General features: G+C 46.3%; 1 protein-coding gene across 1 annotated transcript; it reads left to right on the top strand.

Moving 5' to 3' along the window:
• The first annotated feature begins 13,644 nt into the window (after nucleotides 1–13,644).
• On the top strand, nucleotides 13,645–16,691 carry LOC117842557 (uncharacterized). The gene is made up of 9 exons (XM_034723030.2): nucleotides 13,645–14,002; nucleotides 14,179–14,580; nucleotides 14,661–14,735; nucleotides 14,828–14,872; nucleotides 14,998–15,162; nucleotides 15,427–15,505; nucleotides 15,609–15,688; nucleotides 16,162–16,230; nucleotides 16,443–16,691. The coding sequence occupies exons 1-9, from the start codon at nucleotides 13,748–13,750 to the stop codon at nucleotides 16,524–16,526; spliced, it is 1,254 nt and encodes a 417-aa protein (XP_034578921.1). The 5' UTR covers nucleotides 13,645–13,747; the 3' UTR covers nucleotides 16,527–16,691.
• Nucleotides 16,692–27,000: the final 10,309 nt, after the last annotated feature.

Below are 27,000 nucleotides of genomic sequence, written 5' to 3'. Positions count from 1 at the left end.
GATGAGGCTTCGACTTTCGCCGATGGAGCTCCTTCTTCCGTCAATGGAACCGCCGCTGTCGCTACTGGAATCTCCGCCGAAGGCGCCATTTCTGGAGCTTCGCGCGTTGGTGAGGTGCCTGAAGGTGCCGCCATTGGAAAAGTAGGAGGGAATGCGAAAGGAAGGAGGCGCCGGAGGATTGGAGGACTAAGGAAAGTGTTGGAGGGAGAGGAAAGCCTGTGCGCTGAAGAAGAAGGACGTGAGCTCGTAAGGAGTACGAGATGAGCTGATATTTAAAGAAGGTCTGAGAAGGGGTAAAAGCGGAAGTTTTACCGCACCGGCGTTTCGAGTTTTTCGGGAGTAGTGGTTGTCGTGGGCGCCCGTTTCAAAAAGATTGCAATCATCAGGTTGGAGACCGCGAAACGGAAGGATATTTTCATGGCGTCTGTTTCGGATGGGAAGTTGAAAAGAATTTCGAAGTAAAGACTATGTTTTACTCCGAAACTGGGGGCATGTGTTGACGCCAGATTTTGACACGAGTAAAATCGGCGTTAGGAGAAGAAGAGATTAGAAGATGCGGTGAGATATAAGGGCGACGATTGGAAATCGGCCGATTGCTGCTATAGTCAAGGATCGGTCAATTGATGCTACAGTCGAGGAACGGCCAATTGATGCTACAGTCGAGGATCGGCCGATTGATCCTTGGAGTTCCGCCTCGCCCGACCCCTGAGGCTTGGGATCGGACGCGCCCGACCCTCCAAGGGAGGATCTCCGCCTTGCCTGACCCTTGAGGCTTGGGATTGGACGCATCCGACCCTCCAAGGGAGGATCTCCGCCTTGCCTGACCCGTGAGGCTTGGGATCGAACGTGTCTGACCCTCCAAGGGAGGATCTCCGCCTCGCCCGACCCCTGAGGTTTGGGATCGGACGCGCCCGACCCTCCAAAGGAGGATCTCCGCCTCGTCCGACCTTAGTTCCCAGGGTCGGGATGAGTCTGAGCCCTCGACATGTGGGCCCTGATCGGTTACCCCCTTGCCAAAGAGGTGATCGGCCGATTAGGAGGTTGGAATAGTTGGGCCGATGTGGGCTTAATAAGGATTATGAAGATGAAGAGGGGGTCAGCCCATGAAGCGCGTGAAAATAGTACGAATCGTACTTGTAAATATTCGTTTTCCGTTTAAATTTAGAGATAGAGTTCTAGTCGGATAAGAAGTCGTTTGTACGGGGCTATAAATAGCCACTCTTGTAGATCTGTAATCATAATCAACTCAATACAACAAACTACTTTTTCCTCGTACTTACTTTCAAGCAGGCGACTTCGCCAACACTTTCTCTTCTTTTTCACGAGTTCGTACGGATTAGCGGGGCTGCATCAACTTGACCTCCAGCTGATTTTGTAAGTTCCGTTTATCGAGTAAATTCTAAGCTTTAACTTCAAGCGCATCGCTGTCGTTTCGTTTAGATTTATTCATCAGTTATCGATATTTACTAGAATTCTAGGTTTTACCTGTTGTTCTAGTTTTATCACCAGTTATCCAGCTAGGAATCGGTGAATTCGGCTTTTCTTGTACTTCATTGTTTAATCTATTTATTTTAGCTGATTAGATCTGTTCCTAGTGTTGTTACTATAGCGTTGTTCAGATTACTCTAGTAGTTTTCTTTACAACTTTGCCTGGTAATCGATTGCATCATAGCCGATTCCTTCATTACTGCAAATCGGCCAGTTCGCTGATAAGCTTTCTCGAGATCGGAACCTTAGCCGATCGCAACCCCTGGGAACTAACACGTTTCTCTCCTTGCCAATCAACAGGTCAGATTGGTTGGCACGCCGCGCGAACCGCACCAGGGCAATCACCCGAACAGGAGCTAAGCAGATTCTCCCGGGTCGTGTGTCCGACGCTGGGAATCCGATCAGCCAATTTCTAGCGCCAATAGAAGACAACAATTTTAGTTCGTCTTGTGCACAAGTAATAGGAAGAAAAAGCTTCTCTTCAGCACATTTGTATGGTTCCAAACCAAAAGTATCACACCACTACTTGTGGCGTAGGAATAAAAGAATCATTAGCATACAAGTCCTCTTTATCACAAGGAACAATAAGTAATTCATCTTGTGACAAAGGTAAATTAGCAGCGGGTTCCACTATTTGTTACTCTTGATTAGCATGCAGAGTGGACAAATTTTGGAGATTATGGGCCACATCATTCTTGAAAGTATTGACAGATAATATAATCTCCTTTTCAGCATTGAGAGCAAGACAAAATAATTAACCAATATTGCTTTAAGAATTGCTAATTAACAAGGTTCAAATTTTAGAATCGAGCCCTCTTATGAACCTACTCATAACATCCTCCATGTATTCATCTAATCCACCGTACATGATACAAATTTTAAAATCATGGAAGTATTGTTTCATAGTCTTTCTACCTTGTTTTAGTTTCTCCAGTTTGTTAAGCAAATGATCAACATAATATGATGGAATATTTGCATCTCGAAAAGGTATTTTAAAATCTTTCCAAATTGGTGGAACTTTGTTGTGCCTACAAATATGTTTCTATTGGCGCTGAAAATCGGCCGATGATCCTTAGCGTCGGACACATGACCCGGGAGAATCTGCTTAACTCCTGTTCGGGTTATCGCCCTGGTACAGTTCGCGCGGCGTGCTAGTCAATCTAACCTATTGATTGACAAGGAGAGAAAAGTATTAAATTCCACGGGTTTCGATCGGCTAAAGTTCCGATCTGTCTTGAAAAGCGTATCAGCGAATCGACCGATTTACTTTGTAAGTGACTGGCTATAAAGCAACCGATAACCACGTAGCGATTGTAAAGAAACTTCTAGAGAAATCCAAACAATGCTATAGGACAACACTTGAAATAGATCTAATCGGCTATATATCGATAAATAAAATAATAATAAAGAAGCTAATGGTTCGTATCTCAAGCTGGATAACTAGTGATAAAACTAAAATGACAGGTAAAAACTATAATTCTAGTTAATATTGATAACTGATGAATAAATCTAAACGAAACAACAGCGATGCGCCCGAAGTTAAAGCTTAGATATTACTCGATAAGCGGAACTTACAGAATCGGCCGGAGATCGTGTCAATGCAGCTCTGTCAATCTGTACGAAAAAGTCACCGACTTGAAAGTAAAGTGTGAGGAAAAAGTAGATTTGTTGTATTGATTGATGTGTGATTGTTTACAAGCCTTACGAGGCAGCTATTTACACCCTGTTACAATCGATTTCCTAACAGACTAGGATCTACCTCTAATTTTAAAAGATAATCAAATATTTACAAACACAACTCGTATCAGAGTTGGTTACTATTTTCTCCATGGGCCAATCTCCTTTAGCCAATCTTCATTCTGGCCCAACTTAGGCCCATACTAGCCAAGCCGTTTTGGCTCCCAATCGGCCAGCCTCCATCAACTCCTCCTGCTAGTCGACCGAAACACTGTAGCTTTAATCGGCCAATTCCCAACTGTAGCTTCTAGTCTGCCGCATCGGCCGACTCCCTTCCCTTTTGACGCTGATTACAAACACGTGTCAAAATCCGGCGTCAACACATGCCCCCTAGTTTCGGAGAAAAACATAACTTTTGCTCCGAAATTTTTTCCACTCTAACTCTTTCCCCGAGGAAAACGCAACAACAAACGCAGCAAAAGCTCCTTTTTGTTCCGCAGTCTTCTTTCTGATGATTGCAATTTTTTGAACGAGGCACCCACAGGCAACCGCTCTTCCCGAAATTCGCGCAAACGGCACGGTAAAAATTCCGCCTTTACCCCTCTCTTGAACTATCCTTTAAGTATTCGTCTTCTCCGCTGCTTCTTCTTCCTGAACTCAGAAACCTTCTTTCTCCGGCGGATCACCTCCTGACGCATTTTGGTGCCCTTCCAGCTTCCAGCCGCGTTCCTCCTTCATCCTCTGATCATCCCACTCTGTTTTCTCCAATGGCGACTCCATCGGTGACCATGGATTTCATCCCAGAGGTAAATACCACTTTTCACTTTTCACCGTTTCACACATCATTAGATCTATCCTCAGTTTTTTTATTTTCTTTCATATCCTTTCAAGAGCTTAGACAGAGGATCACCATCCCTATGTCTGATGCACCCAGCCTCATCGGTCTTGGCCCCATGGGGAGTCTAGATCCAACTGAATTAATCAACTTGGAGACTCACAGGATCCCCTTCAAGCAATCACCCATGGATCTGAACCACTGGGCAGGCGCATTTAGATCTTGGCCGAATGAGACCCCTGGCTGGAGGGAATGGTTTCAAAGGATGTCCAATTCTAAGAGGGTCCTCTAGGATGAACTAAAAATCGGCCACTATATAAACTTGTCTCTGTCTCAAATGGAGAAGAATGAACCCTTGGTCATCGCGGCATCTTATTTCTGGTTTAAGGTCCTCAATGTGTTCCTCTTCGGCCACGGGCCCATGACTCCTACTTTGGCTGATGTCCTGATGCTGACCGGCCTCGACGTCTCTTCCCCCGACTCGCCCTTCGATTTCCTGATCAAACCAATTCATCATCTAGAAACAAAAGGAATCGGTGGGTGGAAAGGCTTCATTGAGAAAAAACATGAAGACCGGAACCATCGGCGATAGAGAGTACACAGCTTTTCTGATGATGTGGCTAGAGAAACACTTTTTCTATGGCAGAGTAGTCGGCCCCTCCTCCAACACACAAGCTCTGGCCGAAGCATTAGCGAAGGGCTCCACTATTCCCTTGGGGAAACATCTGCTGGGATCGGCCTATTACATGATGCACCAGATCACCGTAAAGTTGTCATCCGGAGAGCCGATTGGGAACCCTGGTGGCCCCTGGTGGTTTATCACCCTCTAGCTTAACTTATACATGAGCAAGGTCTCCAGGGAACAAATTGAGTCCAAGACTTTGCCAAATATTGAGTTGGATGACCCAACATCACGCCGGCATTGCACATCTTTTGGCGAGGCAGCTTTGTCTTTTTCTGGTAGTAGATTCACCCCCACCGGAACAGCCGAATACTTCTGATGTTTCTACACCGGTTTCAGTGAAGAAACCACAAACTGGTATCCATACCAGAGAACTGAGCTGCTTTTTGAAAACCTGTAATGCTTCGATTCAACCACCAACTCTTTTGAGAATGAGCTCATGGACACTTTGATCAAGCCTGGGATCCTGCCAACAAACTTCTATTCTAGAAAGGACTCCCCAACTTATGAGTTTTACAACCCGTCGGTGGCAGCGCGGCAATTCGGCCTAGGACAGATGCCGATTGATATTTATTTTGCTGGCCGTGTGAAGTTCTGAGAATGGCTCTCCAGAGGACTTGAATACAATCAGCTATGCAGCCTGATACCAGATTCCGGCACCGTCGACTTGACCAACTGGCTAGTAGCCCCCTTCTCCATTCAACAATTCAAGTTATGGTGGGGTGAGTGGAAACAACACCTCTTCTGTGCATCTCCCGCAACATATTGCAACGATTTGGACCCTACCAATATTGATTCGAACGCACAGGTATTAATTTCTCTGGCCGATTTCATACTGTACTTTTTATGCTACAGGGTTGTTACTGATTTCCCTTTTTCTTGCAGTCTGAAAGCCAACCCCCTCCAACTTGCAGCCGAAGTGGAAGGCCGATAGAGAATCGCCACCCGTACACTTCATTTCCAATTATTGGCTTTCTTGCTCCGTCGATGGAAGATATTGTCGCCGGCCGATTGAAGCAGAAACTGAAGATATCTTCTTCGAAGATAACAAGCCTCCGGGTGTGTGCCCACATAGAATCGGCCGATCAATCGGCGACGTTGCCAGCCGAGTCTTCACTTGTACTGACCATGCCAGCCATTCAGGAGGCTGACCCCCAAGCAGCTACGGAAGCCGAATCGGCAGCTGCATCCTTGCTGGTAGAAGCTATTCAGGTGACTTTATACGCTGCACATCTTTCTAAGTATACACCAATATTAAACTCCACTTCTTATTAGGCCGCGCAAATCTTCCATGAGCGAACCACGTATCAATCGGCCAACCCTCAGGCAGAGACCGAACCACCAACAATCCTCCCAGTTGAGGTAAAGAATGTACATTTCATCCGAATTTCCCATTCTTTAATCAAAAATGACCGATTTCTGTCGCAGGCTACTCTGGGCACATCAATCATACCTTTTCAACAGCCATCGGCCACACGATTTGCGGAGGTAAAGCAATGGGCACTCATCCTCAGGTCCAATCATCCTTTCATACTTATAGAGATTCCCTCTGTCACTTTCTAGGAAGCTGGTCCGAGCACAGCGCCAATCATCATCGAGTCTTCTTCTTCCGATGAGCCAACTGTGCCGATTCCTGAGATGAGAGTAGCACTCCCACCAACACAAGCAGAAGAAATCCGCTTTAAAGAAGTAAGGGTCTTCAGTGTTAAAATCAGCCAATTTCCCACTACTGTTGGCTAATCCATCTCTTCCTCATTATTTTCACAGGAGCAGGACACACCCAACAATAGCCTCTTTTCCTTTGCAGTCGCTGTATTCGACGATGAGGAGGTCGCCTCGTGCCAAGTAGCCCTGAGCTCAATTCCTGAGGAAATCCGCACCAAGCTCCAGAGCATACGAACCCTCCTCCAGGATGACATCGCCCGATTTGTGGAAGATGCCTTGCCGATTCGGCAAATCTTCAATGAAATCAAAGGCCGAGTCCCAGAGGACGCAGAAGAAGCTCTTGCGCCTGCGGCATATATCGAATCCATGCAGATCCCGGTGTTCAGAGCCCTGCGGCATATGGCCGATCATGCCAAGCTGGCGAAGGCACGTGAAGAGGAAGAATCCTTCAAGCACCGAGCTCAAGAAGTACACCACTGAATCGGCGCTCTTGAAAACTCTCACCCAAGCATCGTCGACCGTCTCAAATGGCGAAGAACAGAACTCGCCAAGGAGATGGAGTAGGTCGTGAAGGCCATCGCTGTCAAAGAAAAGAAACTTCAAGATCTCCCAACCGTTATTGCCGATTTGAAGCAGGAGAGGCAAACCCTTGCCCACGAGGCCATCCGACTTCACCGCAACATGCCAGAGGTTCCTGGATCGGCCGATGACGACCAACGGGTATTAGACTCGGCATACCAGATCCGCCAGCGGGCGATTGCGGCCATTAATACTCTCCTTGGGTGACTGTATTGAATTGTTCTTTGAATGCTTTTATAAAAACATTTAATCCCCTTTTTGTTGTTGCTACGTGAATATTAACCTGAACAGCCCCTTTACGCAGCCTTTTACCCCAACGGTCATTTGCCTTGAATGAACGCCTTTACTAACCGTTGCGCCTCATCTTTTCCTCCTATAAATACGAGATCCCCGTGTCTCCTCTATCGTCCGCTTAAACGCTTCCAAATCTCCACCAGGCGTCGAGATGGCCTCTTCTTCCTCTGTCAATCAGGTACGAAATCACCCTCGCACTCCTTGACCGATTTTTACCGACGATTGACTGCCCACTGTTTCTTTAGCCACCCCGGCTCAACCCTGATCTCGAGCGGGCTATCGCGATTATGCATTTCGAGGAACTGCTGATGCAGGCAGACAAAGATTTGATCGAAGCCCATTGTGAAGAACTTAAGGACCATCTTCCCACCCACATTAAGAAGATTGTGGACCATATTGAAGCCAACAGCCCTAGGAAGCCACCCCAGCCATCAGTTGAGAGGAGCCACCAACTACCCCGCCAGATTGTTCTTGAAGATGCCATGGTGGACATGGAAGAAAAGAGCACCTGTCTCTTAATCAAACTAGGCCGAATCCAAAGAGAGATCAACACCAGCAAGGCCCAGTTGAAACGCCATTAATGATTTTGTAACTTAGTAGATGTATTGGTACTTTTTACTCTAAGAGCGACTTGTACCATGTCGGCCATGTATCCAATCAACGTACTGAATAATAATTGGCCCATTTGATTAGAGGTTTCGTCCTCAAGGTGATGCCCCCCTGCATCGGCTATATAAACATGAGTCAATAGGAGTCGACCCTAATGACCCGACACGCTACATCGTCGGCTATGCATCTACCCATATGCTGGGGTAGTATCTTTTCAAATATCTCCCATTTAAAGCCCTTGTAAATTCTTCTCCTTCAATAGTTTCAAATATGTACGCATTTCCTGGTACGCACTGACTGATCGTATATGGCCCTTCCCAAGTAGGTGACCACTTGCCGTATTTGGGATCCTTAGACCCTATCGGCAGGACCACTTTCCATACCAAATCCCCTTGGGAGAACTGCTTGACCTTGACCTTCTTGTCATACCATCTGGCGACTCTTTTCTTATTCTCCTCGATACTGATCAAGGCCCTCAATTGCTAACCCACCAAATTGTCCAGCTCCCTATAACATTAGCAAAAATCACCACCTTAAATCACCCGTTAAAAAATTCTTTCAAAATCTTTTTACAGTTGAGCTCCCGGAAATCTAAAATCTTCCCGGCGATTTCGCCGTCCCGGCACCCAAGCCGACAACCATCATTTTATCCTCGCCCGTAATTTTCGCCGCGTGCCGGTCAGCAGACCGCCGCGCGTACTCCGACCGCGTGCCGCAATCGCCGCCGGTTTCCCTTTTCTTTCTCTCTTCTTCCCCATCTCTTTTCTTTTTATTTTTCTCATTCTGTTTCTTCTTCCTTCTTCTTTCTCCTTCCTTCTTCTCTTTCCTCCTCCTTTCTTTTTCCTAGCGCCTAGCGCCACTCCTAGTCGCCCCCCCCGGAGCATTTACTCCCTCCGGCCCCGACCGCCTGAGCCGCTCTCCCTCCGGCGCCCGGCCTCCTCGACCCCTGCGCCCGGCCCCCTCGGCCCCTACGCCCGGCCCCATCCCCGCCGGCCCCCAGCGCGCCCGGCGCCAGTGCTTAGTAGCAGGATGATCGAGGAGTGGCACCGGCAGTTGTTGCCGTACTTGGTGGAGATATTGACCTACATCAAGGACTAGGAGTTAGGAGATGCAAGGGCACAACATGATGTTGAGAAGGATATCAATGAACTGGAGGAAACATTCAGAAGCCCCTACCCAGAGCAAGATGAAGGGCAAGCTAGTGGAAAACAGTAAGTGTTCTAGTGGAAAACAGTAAGTGCTCTTCTATTGCTTGTCATGTTTTCATTGATTCCTTCTACTAGAGTAACATACTAACATGATTAACACTTTGTTTCTACTTGCTAGGCTTGCCCCTGCCAATGCCAACTGATCAGGAGCAAGCTAGAGTCATGGAAGAGGAAGATTACTGTTCTGATGTTCTTAAGTTATCTTCTGCCTTTATGATCATGTGATGTACATCAAAAAAAGATGTATTGATGTAATGTTGAACTTTTCTGAGTTGGTTGTACTCTTTTTTCCTTCTTAGGGTTTTCTCACGAGGTATGAGTTTCTACCTAGGAAGGTTTTTAATGAGGTAGCCAACACTTGATCACATAGATCAAGTGTTAACAGCTCTATCTATATAATTATATCATTCTGTGTGAAATGTGAATGTGTGACGAATTTTGATCATGTGAATATGTGATTAACTTTGATTCTTTAAATGTGTGATGAACTTTCATTCTGTGAATCAGTGTTTAATTTGAATGTGTGATGAAATTTCATGAATCAGTATTGAATACTTGAATTTGAATTTGGTGAAAGTTTTTTTCATCCACGGGCTGCGGGCTGGCACAGCCCGTACAAATTGCCGTGCTTTGCGGACCGGCCTGGCATGGAAAAAGGTATTGCGGGCCCATGCTTGGACCGTCGGTGCAGCTCGTGGACTGGCACGACGCGGCACAACGTTGGCATCGTGCCAGGTCAGACCCGGCAGGGCCCGTACCAGACCGGGCTGGGCAGCACAAATGAACAACTATGACTTGATGCCTGCTGCCCGATGAAGATCAAACTAACGCCTCAAGTAGGGTTCTCCGGATAAGTTGTGTAGCTTTTCCGTTTGGTAGCTTCGAAAGCTATAAGACTATAGTACTGTTTTCCAGCGCGCGCAAGCGCGCACGCAAACCGCCCTGCCATGGAAGACCTCGCCGCCGGCGCAGCATCGATTGGTGCGCAGGCCATGTAGCATCAATGTCCTTGATGTCGATTGTCTTTCTCTTTGTGTGTGTTTGAGAGAGAGACGGCACTGCCGACAAGTTGGTTCACTATCATCGGTTTACGTTAAAATAACCTGTTGTCGTATGTCTTAACTTTCAGTTAGTTCACTACTGGTCTATATATGTTAAAGATAACCTGTTCTCGTATGTCTTAACTTTGTGAGTTGCCATGTCTTACTTCGTGAGAATACAAAATTAACGAACATTGTTAATTATCATGGAGTCGTTGCCCTAATTTGCATCATCGGTGGGCACCATTGATCGCGATGAACATGGCTTACCGTACGTGGACATGTACACGACACCAAGTACTATACTAATGGCACGAGAAAAATGTGCGGCACTGCAATGTCCTTGGAGAACGATGTTATATAGCCAGAAGGCTCTAGATGAAAACGACATACTTAGGTCTGTGTGGAGCCAGGGGCGGAACTAGGATGAACACCTCGGGAAGGGCTAAATAGTAGAGATTAAGGACTAGAGCTAGAAATTAATGGTGATTTGAGGCTTTGACTACAGTATTTTACAGGTAAAATCAGCCTTTCGGAGGGCTGCAGCCCCCCTAGCCCCTGTGTGGGGCAGTGTGAATGTGTGATACATGTGAGCACTGTGTAAAACATTGGACGCAACTCATTACCTGCAACAATGGAATGATATAATGTACCAGTGAAAGATTTTGGGCGCCCTTGGTGACAAATGACCACTAAAGTATTAACTTTCGATTTGTTTACATAATTATATGCTACAACAAGCTGCTAGTGTATATTACTATGAGATACTCCCAGAGAGCTTGACGTACGACACGGGCAAAAAAAAAAAAAGCTATCTGATGGACATGAAGTCCGACTAAGCTTTTTTGTGTCTCGTGCTGGACATGGATTCCATGGTCATGTTATTTGCAGATTAAGCGCATAAGCATGCAGTTTCAGTAGTAGGCTATCAGCACTGACATGTGTGTGTGCATGATGGACATAACCTGACAATGACATTACATACTATCTGGATAATTATGAGCAAGACTGAGTGCGTGTAATCACGCTTGCCACGCGATCCAACCGCTTGCTGACAGGGAGCACTACTGTACTTCACAGTTTGTTACTCGATTTGTTTCTTAATTAATTTGATAAAGATTTGCTTAGCCGCCAAATTGCCAATCAATCAAAACTAATGGTAGAGCAAGGTGCACCTCTACCGTATCTATATATTCTACTGAGTAGTAGGCTAGTAGCATGTGTGGATGCCACAGTATTTTCCCTGGAAGAGTAAAATGTTCAGAGTGATTTGCAGAGATCTGCTGCACTGTAGTTCTAGACTAGTTTGCAACATTTGTTTTCATCGGTCTGGTAGGAAAATGAATGTCCAATAAAGAACCATAATGTATAACTTCTCAAAACACGTGCGTGAACGGAAAATAACAGTCAATCACTTAACAATTATTGACACATCAAATGATATTAAGGTTCAACATGGTTGTTTCAAATGGTCTCTATACAAGATATGATCAACATGGTTGTTTCAAATGGTCTCTATACAAGAATTAGAGAGAATCCAATGCTTCCCCTAAAGCTGAAGATCTTTCTTTGGTGAGTTGGTAAGACGAAAGATAACTTAAAAAATGGTGCCAGTTTACTAATTCCGGCCGGAGGTCAGTTCAGATTTGCTTTCCATCTTGAATCATAAAGAAATCCTGCCTCAGCTGCTTGGAACATGCATGGTTTGAAATATTCACTCAACAAAATTAGGCCTCCTCTTTTGGTTTGGGCAAGTGCATTTTGATATGTTGTATGGTAAAGTCAGAAAGACATCGTATTTATCAATGAGAAATATATTGTTATTCAAAAAATAAACTAGCTACAATAAAGAATGGAGCACCAATTATCTCAAAAATCCATAGACAATATTAATGGTATACCATATGTGAAATTGCTCAGATGATGGACTACAATAGTTCAGACTTCAAATCTAAATATCTTGGGCTATGATTTCCATTCCTGCTGGAGCACACGCTTCAACTCCATGGGAAACAGAAACAGTGACAGATAGCAGGTACTAATACTCATTAGTAAATATACACGTATATTGCTATGGAAGAATGTTGTATAGGTATTTATCACACTATTACTTAATGTGATTTTATAAAAGTGAAGCACGTTGTACATCATCTTTTATCACCGTTTTATGATATTTTTTTACAACCAAAGAGAATTATAGTAATTGTATTTTAATTTTATGTGGTGTTAATATATTAACATATGTGTTCTTTCTATTCGTGATAATCATCTAAAGTTGCAAGTAATCAAACAATACAAACAAAGAGCAGTACCTTAGTCCACTTGAAAAATTTAGAGATACTAAACGATAGCATGTGCTGCTACGACCGTGTGAACACAGGAATTACTAAAAACAGACCAATACGTTAAAGATATGAGCTTCTAAACATCATGAGGGTAATTTTGAATGGACAATATGAAATTATCAAAAGAAAAAGGACCGCGGGTTGATTCGCATAAATATAGGGGACTTCCATAAAAAATGTGATCAAATTGTACAAAGGATGGTTGGTTGATTTTCGTAAATGCAAGGGCTATGAGAGGACGATACGACGTGTGTTGATTCAAGTAAAAGTGAGTTTTTTTTTTTTTGCAAAATGACGTGATGGCCGGAAAGAAACGCTCTTACTTTATATAGATTGAATCTCCTCCATGGATGAATCTCTCATTTGTATGAAGAAAATACTTGCACAAATCTTCATTTTGATGTGGCCGGGCACTAATTAGTTATCACTATTTCCCAAAGTTGAAAATTCGTGAAAGGTATGCCAGCCTATCGACACATCCCATCATGCAAAGCCGTACAAATAAAATGCGTACAAGAAAGCCCGTCCGTCTCTGTGTGCAATGCAAAGCACGTTTTCTTGTTCTATTTGCGTGCTTTCCTTGTGTCTGGTGGTCCTGGTTATGTCACAAACAACTGTTAGTAGTTTGGGTCCCCAGGTCCGGTAAAAACACACACTAAAGTTTTTTTACTTTCTCAAGTAGATCTTGTGTTGTGAACACCTCTAGCCCGTCCATCTCTCTCTCTTGTGAACATTATATTAATTTCCATTCATATTCTTGGATAAGGTTATGCCAAAAACAGGAGAGCATGTATACGCTGCTTCCAGAATAATAGTGGCAGATAAAGTAGTTCTGACAACAAAAGTCAAATTCATCATTTATAATAGTTATTATCCATTTCGCTGTAAATAGCACAATAGATATTCTCTTCAATAGACTCGATACAGCATATTCTCTCCAATTTAATCTCCATCCACCTTAATATAGGGTAGTCATAATTCATAATAATCTGCATGCTTCCTGGAGAATATTATTATAAATTGATTACCAGCATTTTTCCCTCTATTTTCTATTATCACTTTAGACCCTAAAAAAGAATCTTTCATGCGTATTATAGCGCTATAGCTAATGTGCCGTGTTTATATGCTTTAACAACCTGAATAGACTGAGTTTAAGATGTCTATATGCATCTATGATGGAATGTAAGTTGCCAAAGAGAATTTTGACTGGTAGCTCGCTGGAGGATAGCAGACGAACGAAGGAATTGAAACAGCACAGCACGGGGGCTGCCGGTGCCGGGCTGGTTTAGCGCCGGGTCTGCTCCGCCGCTGAGGGCGCCTATAAAATGCCTTCCACGGGGCAGAGAGGCAACACCGGCTCACCGCGGCACTCTTGTTGCCTCGCCGCCACCACTGACCGCCCCGTCCTCCTCACGTCACCAATGGAGTCCTCCATCCTCGCCGCCGCCTCGGTCTCCAGGGCCTCTGTCCCGGCCACCGTCTTCTCGCCGCTTTCCTCGTCCTCTCGTCCCGTCGTCCTCCGCACCGATGTGGCCGGGCCCAGCCCCGCCGCGCGCGCCGTCCGCTGCAACGCCGCCGAGGTGCCACCGACCACCATTCCTCTTTCTCCTTTCCGCTGTTGTCTAGGATGGAGCTAGTGCTCTGCTCTGGTTCTTTTCCTGGAGATGCATGGCCATCTCGCTGTTGCCAATGTTTCTTTTGATTCTGTTTCTGTCAATCCTTAGCATTAATGCTTATTCGATCGATGGGAGGACAGGGCTCGGTCCTGTACAAGCTGGACGCCGACGAGATGTTCAACTCGTCGGAGGTAATCCAGTGGGAGAGCGGCAAGTCCATCAACTCCATCGCCGCCGCGCAGGGCATCCGCATCCGCCGCCGCTGCCGCCCGCGGTACCCCTCCGAGGGCGTCGGCGCCGACCGGGCCGTGCCGCGCAACGTCCTGGAGCAGATCATCTGGGACAAGGAGGTCGAGGTGTCCCAGCGGAAAGCCAAGACGCCGCTCCAGAAGGTGATGGAGTCCGCCGATCGCGCGCCGCCGCCCAGGGACTTCGTCGGGGCGCTGGACGCCGCGCGCCACCGCAACGGCGTCCCCGCGCTGATTGCCGAGGTCAAGAAGGCGTCGCCCATCAAGGGCCTGCTCAGGGAGCACTTCAATCCGGTGAGTCTCTCGCGGACGCTTTCATCTTTTTTTCTTGTCTGAAGATGGACTGTCTGACCGATTCTGCAAATTCTTGGCAGGTCGAGATCGCGCACGCCTACGAGAAGAACGGCGCCGCCTGCTTGAGCATCCTGACTGACGAAAAGCACTTTCTGGTTCGTCATTCGCTTCCTGTTCTTCCAGCGATGAAATTCTCTATACAAGTTGTCTGACATTTTTCTGATGTTGTGCAACAATGTTCTTCCAGGGGAGCTTCGAGAATCTGGAGACCGTGCGCAACTCTGGTGTGAAGGTAAGGGACCATGACGCATGCATGATGCTACCTTGCTTGTACTGTCTCAAGGGTTGAATTTTCTTCAGTCTCTCCTGAGTCCTGACTTTGAATTTTGTATTTGGTTTGTTTGTGCTCGAATGCAGTGCCCTCTCCTCTGCAAGGACTTTGTCATCGACGTCTGGCAAATCTACTACGCCCGTTCCAAGGGTGCCGATGCGGTCCTCCTGATCGCCGCCGTGCTACCGGACCTTGACATCAAGTACATGCTTCGTGTCTGCCGGAGTCTCGGAATGACTGCTCTTGTCGAGGTTCGTCACCATCACTCTGTCTGGGGTATCCTTGTAAAGTTACCTTTCTTTTTTTTTCTTTTTTACCGCGCCGTCGATTTCACCCGCCTCTCACCATTGTGATTCACGTGTCGCGCTGTCCTTATCCCGATCACATATGAGCCTGTCGGATCTAAACCTGGCCCACACCAAATCGCCCTGCGGCTGCACAGTGGAACGTTGCGCAACTTGCCGTTTGAACGGTTTCATTATTGGCTAAGTACTGAACATAAACTTGTACTTTAGGTTCATGATGAGAGGGAATTGGATCGTGTACTGAAGATAGATGGCGTTCAACTCATTGGTATCAACAACCGCAGTCTAGGTACGTACTACTAAATTCTGTTGACCAAATTTTGTTTGCGATTCGGTCACAGCTATCCTCCTGTTTTGACCCAGTAGCAAGCTGAAACTTATTTATGTTGCAGGGACATTTGAAGTCGACACTGCAAACACAAACTTGTTGTTAGAGAAACGTGGTGACATCATCAGAAAGAAGCAAATAATGGTAGGTCTTTCTTTCCATTAAAGAAAACTGTTCTGTAATCCGAATTTGACATAATCGTTGTGTTTCCATGGATTACTTTGCCGCGTCATTTTCATTATGCATGCAATCGTTGTACTAGCTCGATACATCATCTAGAAAGTGATGCACTAATTACAACTGAAAGTTTCAAAAAAAATCATGATCCTAATTTGGCAGAATTGTTTTATCTCAATATATTACTTTACCAGGTAATTTAATTAATTCGTTTGTGATGCCAACGTTGTACTATTTCTGAGAACCAGAAAGTGAGAAAATAGCATTGTATCCACTTCCTGTGCATTGACCACAATTGCTGAGTTTGGTAATTCACAAGAAAATCAATTTACTAGATAGTTCCTTCCTAGTAGCACTAAGCATGTGTTTTCTTATTCCATAATATAAATTACTCAGAATGGGCTTATATGTTTTAAATTTCAATGAACATGTTTCTTCAGGTTGTGAGCGAGTCCGGGTTGTTTACGCCTGCTGACGTAGCATATGTGCAGAATGCTGGTGTTTCCGCTGTAAGTAACTCATCAATTTTTCGTGAGAAAATATAGTTAAATGTTAAAAATGATCTTGTTTATAATATTTTTGGATAAGAACCGATGGCATTTTGTGTTTTTCCACATAAGGTGCCTTTGTTTTATTTATTTGTCAGTAGAAATAGCTAGTTAACTGCGATATTTTTCGGTCAACTACTAAACAGTTGATCTGTTGTTATTCATGTTGTCAGGTTTTGGTAGGAGAATCCCTTGTGACGCAGGAAGATCCTGGTCGAGCAATAGTTGGGTTGTTTGGGAAGGAGCTCTTACATTAATCCGTTTTCATTGTGCTTTAGCTAATTGATGTATGTATATGTACCAATCATGGAATGATAAGTGAAGGCAGCAAAGGGTAAAGATTGAACAAGATAGTGATGTATTTCAAAGTAGTTTTCAAGATGGAATAACTAGCATGGTAAATATAAGCCATGTGAGTCTCATATGTTAGGTATCCACACCATCTCTTTTGCCACGTCACCTATATCCGACCTGAAAGTTTAATCCCATACTACCACCCTCATCTCTCCTCCCATCTGCTCTCTCCCCCACGCTGCTTTTCCTCCACACTTTCATGGGCCCCTGCTCCCTCGCCATCATTTGTTTGCACCGCCGGTGAGCTTTTAGCAGAGCCCAACGGAGCTCAGGGTCTTTTTTATTTTTTAGTGACAGTGCCTTAGCACGTATTTCATTAAGAAAAAGTAGTTTACAGACATAATTTTTGATGCAGCCAAACAGGACTTGACCAACACAACAGTACAAAGGACTAAAAATAGAGATACACTTAAAAGAAAGTACAACCAAACTTACAGCCGACAAGAAGGAAAAAAGAAGAAGAACCCACACCGCCAAACTCACGGAGCTCAGGCCATCCTTTTCCATGTAGCTGATACCATTGTAGTTATTTGGATCCATCGTAGTGATGGCGGGGCAACTGAAGACGCCATGATAGAGGTCCTCCAACACCCCGATGCCGTTTGGGTTGGCTCTAGGGTTGGGATGTTCGCGTGCTACTAACCGCGCGCATCTGCTCAGGTGTAGCTGGCGTCCACGGCGTTTGAAGTCAGTGAGCATCTCCGCCTTATCGAGGAGCTGCAGGAGCGGGAGTTGCAACTATAGACCGATGTGCTAGAGAACAAGATCCTCAAGGATACTGTGCCACACACACCTCCTCCGCTAGTGCTGCGTCATAATCGAGTAGCACGGTGGTGGATTCCATGTCGATGAGGTGGATTCTGACATGTGGGACACATCGACACATTAGCAAAACCACCGCAGAGAACCACTTTGAAACTGTCAATTAGGTTAATTTTTCTGGTTTTGAGAGTTAGAGGGCGTATGTTGTCTAGGTTTCTTTTAGTTCAGGATGTTTTTCAGACTCAATGACAAGTTCAGGGTCAAGATATGCTCTTTCTTTTAACTTCTTTACACGAATTTTTAATGTGCACAGTTTTCTTCAGTGCATGTATTGGAATATCAATATAGATTCTGCATATAGGGCTGGCTAATTTTTTTAGCTCGTTACCTTGCTCGGATTGGCCTGGCCTGTTGCATTTTCTTATGAGCCGAGATGACGTTTCAACTCGTTAATACAACGAGCTAGCTTGCTTTGATTCGCAAGTTCCTCCAAGTTTGGATGGAGGGACGGAGGGGACGCGACGGGACAGGATCATCCCTCTTTTCTGGGATGAGATGATCCCACTTGATGTTTGGTAGGAAGGATGGGGACGTCCCTGGTTTAGTGTTCGGTTGGAGGGACAGGTAAGGGACGAGATGGACGGTATTTTCATGCCGTTAGCTGTGGGTCCCAATTGTCATTCACTCTAACACTGTGGGGCCCACTATCAGCTGCTACGCCACCGACCCCATGGCCTGCTTCGCTGCCGCGGCCTGCTCCGGCGCCGCCGCCGCCGCCCGGCCACGGCCGGCTTGCGTCGCTGCCGCTGCATCCTCGCCCATCCCCGCCACGGCCGGCTCCGCCGCCGCCGCATCCTCGCCCATCCCCGCCGTGGCCTGCTCCGCCGCCGCCTCCCGGCCACGGCCGGCTCCACCACCACCGCATCCTCGTCCATCCCTGCCACGACCAGCTCGCGCCGCCACCCCCAGCCACGGCCGGCTCCGCCGCCGCCGCATCCTCACCCATCCCTGCCGCTGCCGCCTGGACACAACCGGCTCCGCCGCGTCCTCGCCCATCCTCGCGCGTGGCTTACTCCGCCGCCGCCACCCCCGGCCTCGCGCCACCTCAACCTTGCGCGAGACGGCGTTAGCACCGTCCGTGAGGGACGGATCGGTCCGGCCTTTTTTTGAGGAACGGATCCATCCCACCTTTTCGAGAAATATTCCACTTTGATGCCATCCTCGTCCTAATGTCTCTCCAACCAAACACATGTAAAACTAGGACTATCCCATCCCGTCCCTCCATCCAAACACACCCTTAGAGTGCGTTTGGTACCGGGGATGGGATGGGATGGGACGATCCCAAATTTGATAGTGTTTGGTTCGGAGTCACGAGAGATGGGACGGTCCAAAAATGGGAATATGCTACCAAGATGCGGGATGACCCCGTCCCGCCAAAACGAGCGGACGGGGTCATCCCACTTCGGGGGATGTATCCTCCGTCCTTCTCCGTTCGCAAGACTGGCATGGGGGCTTTTCCGTGTCTGGTAGGGCAGGGTCCTCCAGCGGTGCGGCCGGTGCCTAGGGTCGGCGCCCGGCAGGGACCTTCGACGGCGCGGCCTGGGGCGAGCGGGGCGAGCAGCTGGTGGGGTGAGCGGGTCCAGCCGGTGGGGCGAGCGCCCCTGGCGCCGCGGCCGGTGCCCATGGCCAGCAGGGACCTCCGGCGGCGCGTCCTGGGGCGAGCGGGGACCTCCAGCGGCGCGGCCTAGTGCGAGCGGGGGTAGCAGGGACCTCCGACGGGGGTGAGCGAGGGCGGCGCGGCCTGGACGGCAGGGACCTCTGGCGGGTGCAAGCGGGGGCGGCGCGGCCTGGGCGGCAGGGATCTCCAGTGGGGGCGAGTGGGGGCTGCGTAGCTTGGGGCAACAGGGACCTCCGGCGGGCGTGGGAACCGGCTTGCCGGCGGTGGATGGGGAGATGGGGCTGGTTGGAGAAGATAAGCGTGAGGAGAAAAAAAAGAAAAGAAGATGACATGTGGGCCCATAGATGACATGTGGGCCCATAGATGACATGTGGGTCCCACTAAACACATGCAGCTAACGGTGTTACCCGAGCCATCCGTTCCTAGTTTTCAATCCATCGTACCAAATAAAAAACTGGGATGAATCCATCCCTCTCAACCAAACATCAGACGGGATGATCCCATCCCAAAAAATAGGGACGACACCGTCCCATCCCTTCTTGTCTCCAAACCAAACGCATGCTAACCGCTAGCAGGGCCACTATCCAGTGCAGGTGTCTGGGAGCGATGGCCCCGCCAATGGCCTACCTTGCAAGCCCAATAAGGCAACAAGCCCAATTAAATCTCCTCCACGCGCGCGTCACAACAGTCCAAGTCAACCGAACCTCTGATCTATCTTGATCTCTCCCTGTCACATTGTTGCTTGCGGACTTGTGTCGCGCCACTGCAGTCTCCACTGAGCCTTGAGCGACTTTGACACCCACCTTTGACCCCCACCTCCTCTTCTTGAGCCAGGGAGTGCCGCTCGATCATCTCTGCAGTACCCCTCGGGTCCTCGCATGTGCCTGCCTCGCGCCCAAGAGGAGAATACTATACAAACACACATGAGTATGTTGATAAACTAAGAACTCAATATAAACATGACTACACGAGAGAAAAACTTGATGTGACTCAACTTAGCACCATTTTGACTACTACATTTTAATATGTTTACATGGATATATATAGATTAATCTTGATATGGAATTTAAAGTAGTTTTCAAGTAAACTAGGAGCGTTGCATGGTATGATGCAAGCCGAGGAGCACAGCTACCTACTTCATGCGAATAGGAGCATTAGCTATTGGCTGCCACTTGCTTTCGCACACAATAGCTCTTGTTTGATAGTTTCCAATAGAGATGGATGTTGCCGAGGCTATGGCTGGATGAGCTCCATTGTCAGGTCCGGTTTTATGGACAAACCGAACACTACCTTTGTGCATGCCTAGGGTTCAAGGTAGTGTTAGAGTTTAATAAATTAGTCATATCAAAATATGAACAATTTGTTGGTAAAGGCTATGACTGCGGAGGCTTGTTCTGCTTTTCCCTTGCATATTTTTGTAACAAGTCAGTGAACCATATTTGAGGCATGATCATGCAAGTACTTGGCATTCACGTATATGTCACGTTAATTCTGGTTTGATGTCTCAGCTTTTCAACATGTGTTTAATTCCGAACTTCACCATTACCAAAGGTTCTAAGTGCCAGAGCTATGTGCAATCGAAGCAACCTCGAAAACCTCACAAGGCGGCTGAGGAGAGAAACTAGGCACCTTTAGAACTCATACATTCTGATCCCTGTGAGATGAATGGTGTGTTGACAAAAGGTGGAAAGAGATACTTCATGATATTGATTGATGATGTGACTAGATTTTGGTATGTTTATTTGTTGCAAACTAAGAATGAAGCATTAGACTACTTTAAAATCTATAAGGTAGAAGTTGAGAATCAACATGAGAGAAAGATCAAGTGCCTAAGGTCAGATTGTGGTGGTCAATATTTCCCCAAAATCTTTGATGAATTGTATGAGGAACATGGTATTATTCATGAGAGGACACCTCCCTATTCGCTTGATTCAAACGGGGTTGCACAAAGAAGAAACGCAGTCTAACTGATCGGGTTAACGCCATGTTAGACACTGCTGGTTTATCTAAGGCATGGTGGGGGGAGGCTTTATTGACTTCATGTCATGTCCTGAATAGAGTTCCGAACAAGAATAAAGAGCAAACTCCATACGAGATGTGGGTTGGGAGAAAACCATCATTTTCTTATTTGCGCACTTGGGGGTGCTTGGTGAAAGTCAATGTACTAATCTCTAAGAAGCGCAAGTTGAGACCTAAGACAGTGGATTGTGTCTTTCAAGGATATGCTTAAAGGAGCATTGCTTATAGATTTTTAGTAGTTAAATTAGAGTTACCTAATATGTTTGTTGATACTATTATGGAATCTCGTGATGCAATATTTTTTGCGAATATTTTTCCTACGAAAGATATGCATAACACTTCTAGATGTAACTCTGAGATAATTCCTAAACCAATTGCATCTATTGAATCTTCTGAACAATCTAATGACCATGAGGAGGTCATTGAGAAGGATGACAGTGAACCTCCTAGTAGTAAGAGACAGCGGATTGCAAAATCCTTTGGCGATGATTTCACTATGTACCTTGTGGATGACACACCCACATCCATTGCTGAGGCATTTGCATCTCTAGATGTAGATGATTGGAAAGAATCTGTTCATAATGAGATGGACTCGATTCTTTCTAATGGAACCTGGGAGCTCACTGAACGACCCTATGGCTGCAAACCAAGAAGAAGATTAGGCCTGATGGTACTATTCAGAAGTACAGGGCACGGCTTGTGGCCTAAAGCTACACACAAAATGAAGGTGAAGATTTCTTTGATACTTACTCACCCGTTGCTAGATTGATCGCAATTCGAGCACTATTTTCTTTGGCTACCTCATATGGTCTTATTGTCCATCAGATGGATGTAAAGATAACTTTTCTAAATGGAGAGTTGGATGAGGAGATCTATATGGATCAGCCTAATGGATTTGTGGTGAAGGGTCAAGAAAGTAAGGTGTGTAAATTATTGAAGTCTTTATATGTTCTGAAACAGACGCCTAAGTAATGGCATGAGAAGTTTGATAGAACTTTAACTTCTGTGGGCTTTGTCATAAATGAGGCTGATAGATGTGTGTACAATTGCCATGGTGGGGGTGAATGAGTTATATTATGCTTGTATGTGGATGATATACTGATATTTGGCACCAATATTGATGTGATCAATGAGGTCAAGTGTTTTCTATCAAAGAGTTTTGATATGAAAGATATAGGAGAAGCTGATGTTATTCTGAACATTAAGCTGATTAAGGATGAGAATGGGATCACTCTTTCGCAATCCTATTATGTGGAGAAGATCTTGAGCCGCTTTGGCTATATGGACAGCCAGCCTTCTCCAACTCCTTATGATCCTAGTGTGATACTTCAAAAGAATAAGAAAATTACGAAAGATCAACTGAGTACTCTCAGATTATCGGTTCACTCATGTACTTACCTAGCGCAATGAGACCCAACATATCTTTTGCTATGAGCAAATTGAGAAGGTTCATGTTAAATCCGGGTATTGATCATTAGCATGCCCTTGAAAGGGTTATGCGCTACTTGGTAGGTCCTATGAGTTATGGGATTCACTATTCTAGGCACACTGCTATACTTGAGGGATATAATAACTCGAACTAGATTTCTAATGTTGATGAGCTTCCTGCCATGAGTGGGTATGTGTTTACCCTTGGAGGTGGTGAAATATCATGGAGTTCTTGCAAACAGACTATCTTGATGATGTCAACCATGGAGACAAAACTTACTACTTTAGATACAACCACTGTTCAAACAGAGTGGCTGCATGAGATTTTGATGGATTTGCCTGTGGTTGAAAAACTAGTATTGGCCATCCTTATGAACTATGACAATTAAACTGTGATAGTCAAAGTGAATAGTGCTAAGGATAATGCGAAGTCATCAAGACATGTTAAGAGACGACTGAAGTTTGTCAGGAAATTGAGAAACTCCGGAGTAATAAGTGTGACATATATTTAAATAGATAAAAACTAGGCAGATCCCTTTACAAAAAGGGCTATCACGGAATGTGATTTCGAGGGAGATGGGTATGAGACCCGTTTGAGTTGCCATAGTGGTAACTCAACCTATGTGATCGGAGATCCAGTAAATTAGGATCTCAAAAAAACAAGCTTTTGGTTAACTGAGAAGAGTAATTATTCAACCCTTTCTAAGTGAAGATGCAATACTCTCAAATGTTGTAAGGCATGTGTGCTACAAGGCAGGTTGGCTATATGCCTTAATGTGATTCTGTTGGATTTAATAAGCGAAGATGCTATCCTACATAGCATTCTCGAAAGAACACACCTATATGAGTCCAGCTGTTAAACATCATAATCTATGAGACTTGGGTGATGTCTAGTAAGCTCATGAAAGAGATCAAGGAATACGACATATATGCTCCACCCGCGGGGTAGGCTACTGGCATCCAAGTACATTCTCCAGGACTAGTCGTCCTTGTGATCCTGCACTGGGAGAGGGCGAATAAGGTTTTTAGAAAGCGCTCTGCGTGACTGCTCAAGTTCGTCACCATGGCTCATTCTCCGTCCAATCTTCCTATCGCGGCATACCGTCATGTTCAACGCCGGCTGATGCGATCATCTGCAACACCATCGTCATTCTGTCAGCGCCGCTCGTCATCACGGCTTTCTGGTACATGCGCTGTGATCTAATCTGGTTGTTAATCATATTTTCTAAGATCATGATTATGATGTTCCTATTGTCTAGCATGTTAAAATTTTGCATGCTAGAATTGTCTCTTGCCATGATTTATTTATTTCGGAAATTAGTACACGCATTGTCGCTGCTATCTGCCGTGTGCTGCCCGACAAGTCTTCGTTCGCCGTGTTAAGGCACCTTGAACCCATCGTGCACGCTGATGGACTAGTACCTCATAGCTGCACATGAGCTGGGTGCTGACGGTTGCGCCGTCGAGGCAGCAGACACTACTAGAAAAAGCGGCTCTAATACCGGCTCCCAACCCTCCTCTAGTACTGGTTGTGCAACCGGTACTAGCAATCCGGTACAAGAGGGGGGGTCCTCTAGTACCGGTTGAGATAACCAGTACTAGAGGGTGTTAAAAAATTAAAAAAAGAAAATCACCGGCCAGCCCCACCGACCCTGCCCCCAGCCCTGCCCCCCAGCCTCGTCGCCCTGCCGGCAACCCCCACTGCCCCTCCCCGCCAGCCCGACCTCCCTCCGCCTCCTCCTCCCCCCCCTCCACCCCCGCCGCCTCTGCCTGCTAGCCCCAGCCTCCTTCCTCCTCCACCACCTCCTCCTCCGCTCCCTCCGCTCCTCCTTCGCCGCTCCCTCCGCCGTTGCTGCCGCTCCGCTCGCCCCACCTGCACCATCACCGCCACCTCATCTCGCAACGCTGCCGCTCCTTACCACCAGTGAGGGGCGAGCGGAGGGGGGAGGGGGAGGGGAGGCAGTAGAGGAGGAGGAGGAGGAGAGGAGGTGTTTGCGTGTGGAGGATAAGTGTTTGAGCAGATAAGGAGGAGGGAGACGGGCGGCGCGTGGGAAAAAGGAGGAGGAGACTTGATAGAGGCGGAGTGCCCGATCTTTCGGTGTGTGGAGATAATTTCGATTTGGTGGAAGTAGACCCTCACGATCCGACTACGACGAGCGAACCCGAAGTGCCAATGCAATCGCTGAACCAACTCCCAATGGTTACCAACCTCACCGGTGCGAGATCAGCCTGATCACGAAGATCATTTCCTGCACGCAATCGAAAAACGAACAAGAAAAAGATGCGAGCAATCTCAATATCACTCGAAGGTGGAGTTCTGAATCACACGAGGATAGCGTGTATTTGCACGTGTTCAAGAGTAGCTAAAGCTAGATGTAAAACAAAACTCAAGTTGTAAACAAAAGGGACTTCGACTAAATAAAGGGGGCGCAACCCCTGGAGTCCGGAGGAGGCGCCACGGCAGGAGGGGGGCGCGCGCGACCAGGGGGAGGGCCGCGGCTCCCAACCCTAGGTACCCCACCTGGGCTGCCCTGTTGGGCCATCTTCTTATTCCGCTGGGCCTTCGTTCCTTAATAGCATGATGAAGTTTAATTCTCTCGCACGGGCTCGAGTGATTGGCCCAACTGGATGATCAACTGTAGGCGCCTGAGGTGGAGGAGCAACTAGAGGTGCCTGAGGTGCTGCTGGTGTAGATGTACTCGTGGTGTCCTCATCATCCTCCCCTTCTTGAACTGAAGTCGTCCTCGATGGCAACTCCTCATCTTCGCCTGCATACGGTTTCAAATCTACAACATTAAAACTCGTGGAAACACCAAACTCCGCAGGCAGGTCAAGGATATAAGCATTATCATTAATCTTGGTTAGCACTTTAAAAGGACCAGCAGCACGTGGCATCAATTTAGAATGACGTAAAGTAGGAAAACGATCATTTCTCAAATGCAACCAAACCAGATCACCCGGTTCAAAAGTAACATGTTTTCTCCATTTACTACCCGCAACCTGATATTTAGCATTAGCAGCAGCAATATTTTGTTGAGTTTGCTCATGCAAGCTAATCATTTGATCAACATGTGCAGCGGCATCTATGTGTGGGGCGTCCTCAGCATCAAGGGCAAACAAATCAATAGGCGCCCGAGGAATATAACCATAAACAACCTGAAAGGGACACATCTTTGTAGAAGAATGCGTTGCATGATTATAAGCAAACTCAACATGAGGCAAGCAATCTTCCCAACGTTTCAAGTGTTTATCTAAAACAGCCCTAAGCATGGTTGACAAAGTTCGATTAACCACCTCAGTTTGTCCATCAGTCTAAGGGTGACAAGTGGTGCTAAACAGCAATTTAGTTCCCATTTTATTCCACAGTGATCTCCAAAAATGACTGAGAAACTTAGCATCACGATCAGAGACTATTGTATTTGGAATACCATGCAAACAAATAATCTCGCTAAAGAACAATTCAACAACATTGCTAGCATCATCAGTCTTATGACAAGGTATAAAATGAGCCATTTTGGAGAAACGATCAACAACCACAAAAATACTGTCCCTCCCCTTCTTAGTTCTAGGCAATCCCAAAACAAAGTCCATAGAAATATCAAGCCAAGGGGCAGTAGGAATAGGCAAAGGCATGTACAAACCATAGTTGTTCAATCGTGACTTAGCTTTCTGGCAAGTAGTGCAGCGTGCAACAAGGCGCTCAACATCAACGCGCATCCGGGGCCAAAAGAAGTGGGCAGCCAGCACTTCATGCATCTTGTAGACGCCAAAGTTCCCCATGAGACCGCCTCCATGCGCTTCCTGTAACAACAAACGACGAACCAAGCTAGCTGGAACACACAGCTTGTTAGCGCGAAACAGGAACCCGTCCTGTATGTGAAATTTGCCCCATGGTTTGCCATGAATACAATGGGCGAAAGCATCTTTAAAATCAACATCTTCCACATATTGATCCTTCACAGTTTGCAGGCCAAAGATTTTAAAATCTAACTGTGACAGCATGGTATAGCGACGAGACAAAGCATCAGCAATGACATTTTCCTTCCCGCTCTTGTGTTTAATAATGTAAGGGAAAGACTCAATGAATTCGACCCATTTAGCATGACGACGGTTCAGGTTTGTTTGGGTACGAATATGTTTTAAAGCCTCATGATCAGAATGAATTATAAACTCGCGATGCCAAAGGTAGTGCTGCCAAGTATGCAAAGTGCGCACTAAAGCATAAAGCTCCTTATCATAAGTAGAATAATTCAAGCTAGCACCACTTAATTTCTCGCTAAAGTAAGCAACCGGTTTTCCTTCTTGTAACAAAACAGCACCTAGCCCAATACCGCTAGCATCGCATTCAAGCTCAAACACTTTAGTAAAATCAAGCAACTGCAAGAGAGGAGCATTGGTTAACTTATCTTTCAAGGTGCTGAACGCAACCTCTTGCGAATCACTCCAAGCAAAGGGGGGGGACATCCTTCTTTGTAAGCTCATGTAGAGGC

Source organism: Setaria viridis, chromosome 2, assembly GCF_005286985.2.
Source record: "Setaria viridis chromosome 2, Setaria_viridis_v4.0, whole genome shotgun sequence".
In the NCBI taxonomy this organism is placed as follows: domain Eukaryota; kingdom Viridiplantae; phylum Streptophyta; class Magnoliopsida; order Poales; family Poaceae; genus Setaria; species Setaria viridis.
This window is presented reverse-complemented; position numbering and strand designations above follow the sequence as displayed.

Bases quoted from the DNA above. Each gene is read 5' to 3' on its own strand.
- LOC117842557 (XM_034723030.2), top strand. From the start codon at position 13,748: ATGCCTTCCACGGGGCAGAGAGGCAACACCGGCTCACCGCGGCACTCT. The intron at 15,163-15,426 runs GTTCGTCACCAT...CTTGTACTTTAG, and splicing joins GAATGACTGCTCTTGTCGAG to GTTCATGATGAGAGGGAATT. The intron at 15,689-16,161 runs GTAGGTCTTTCT...ATGTTTCTTCAG, and splicing joins TCAGAAAGAAGCAAATAATG to GTTGTGAGCGAGTCCGGGTT.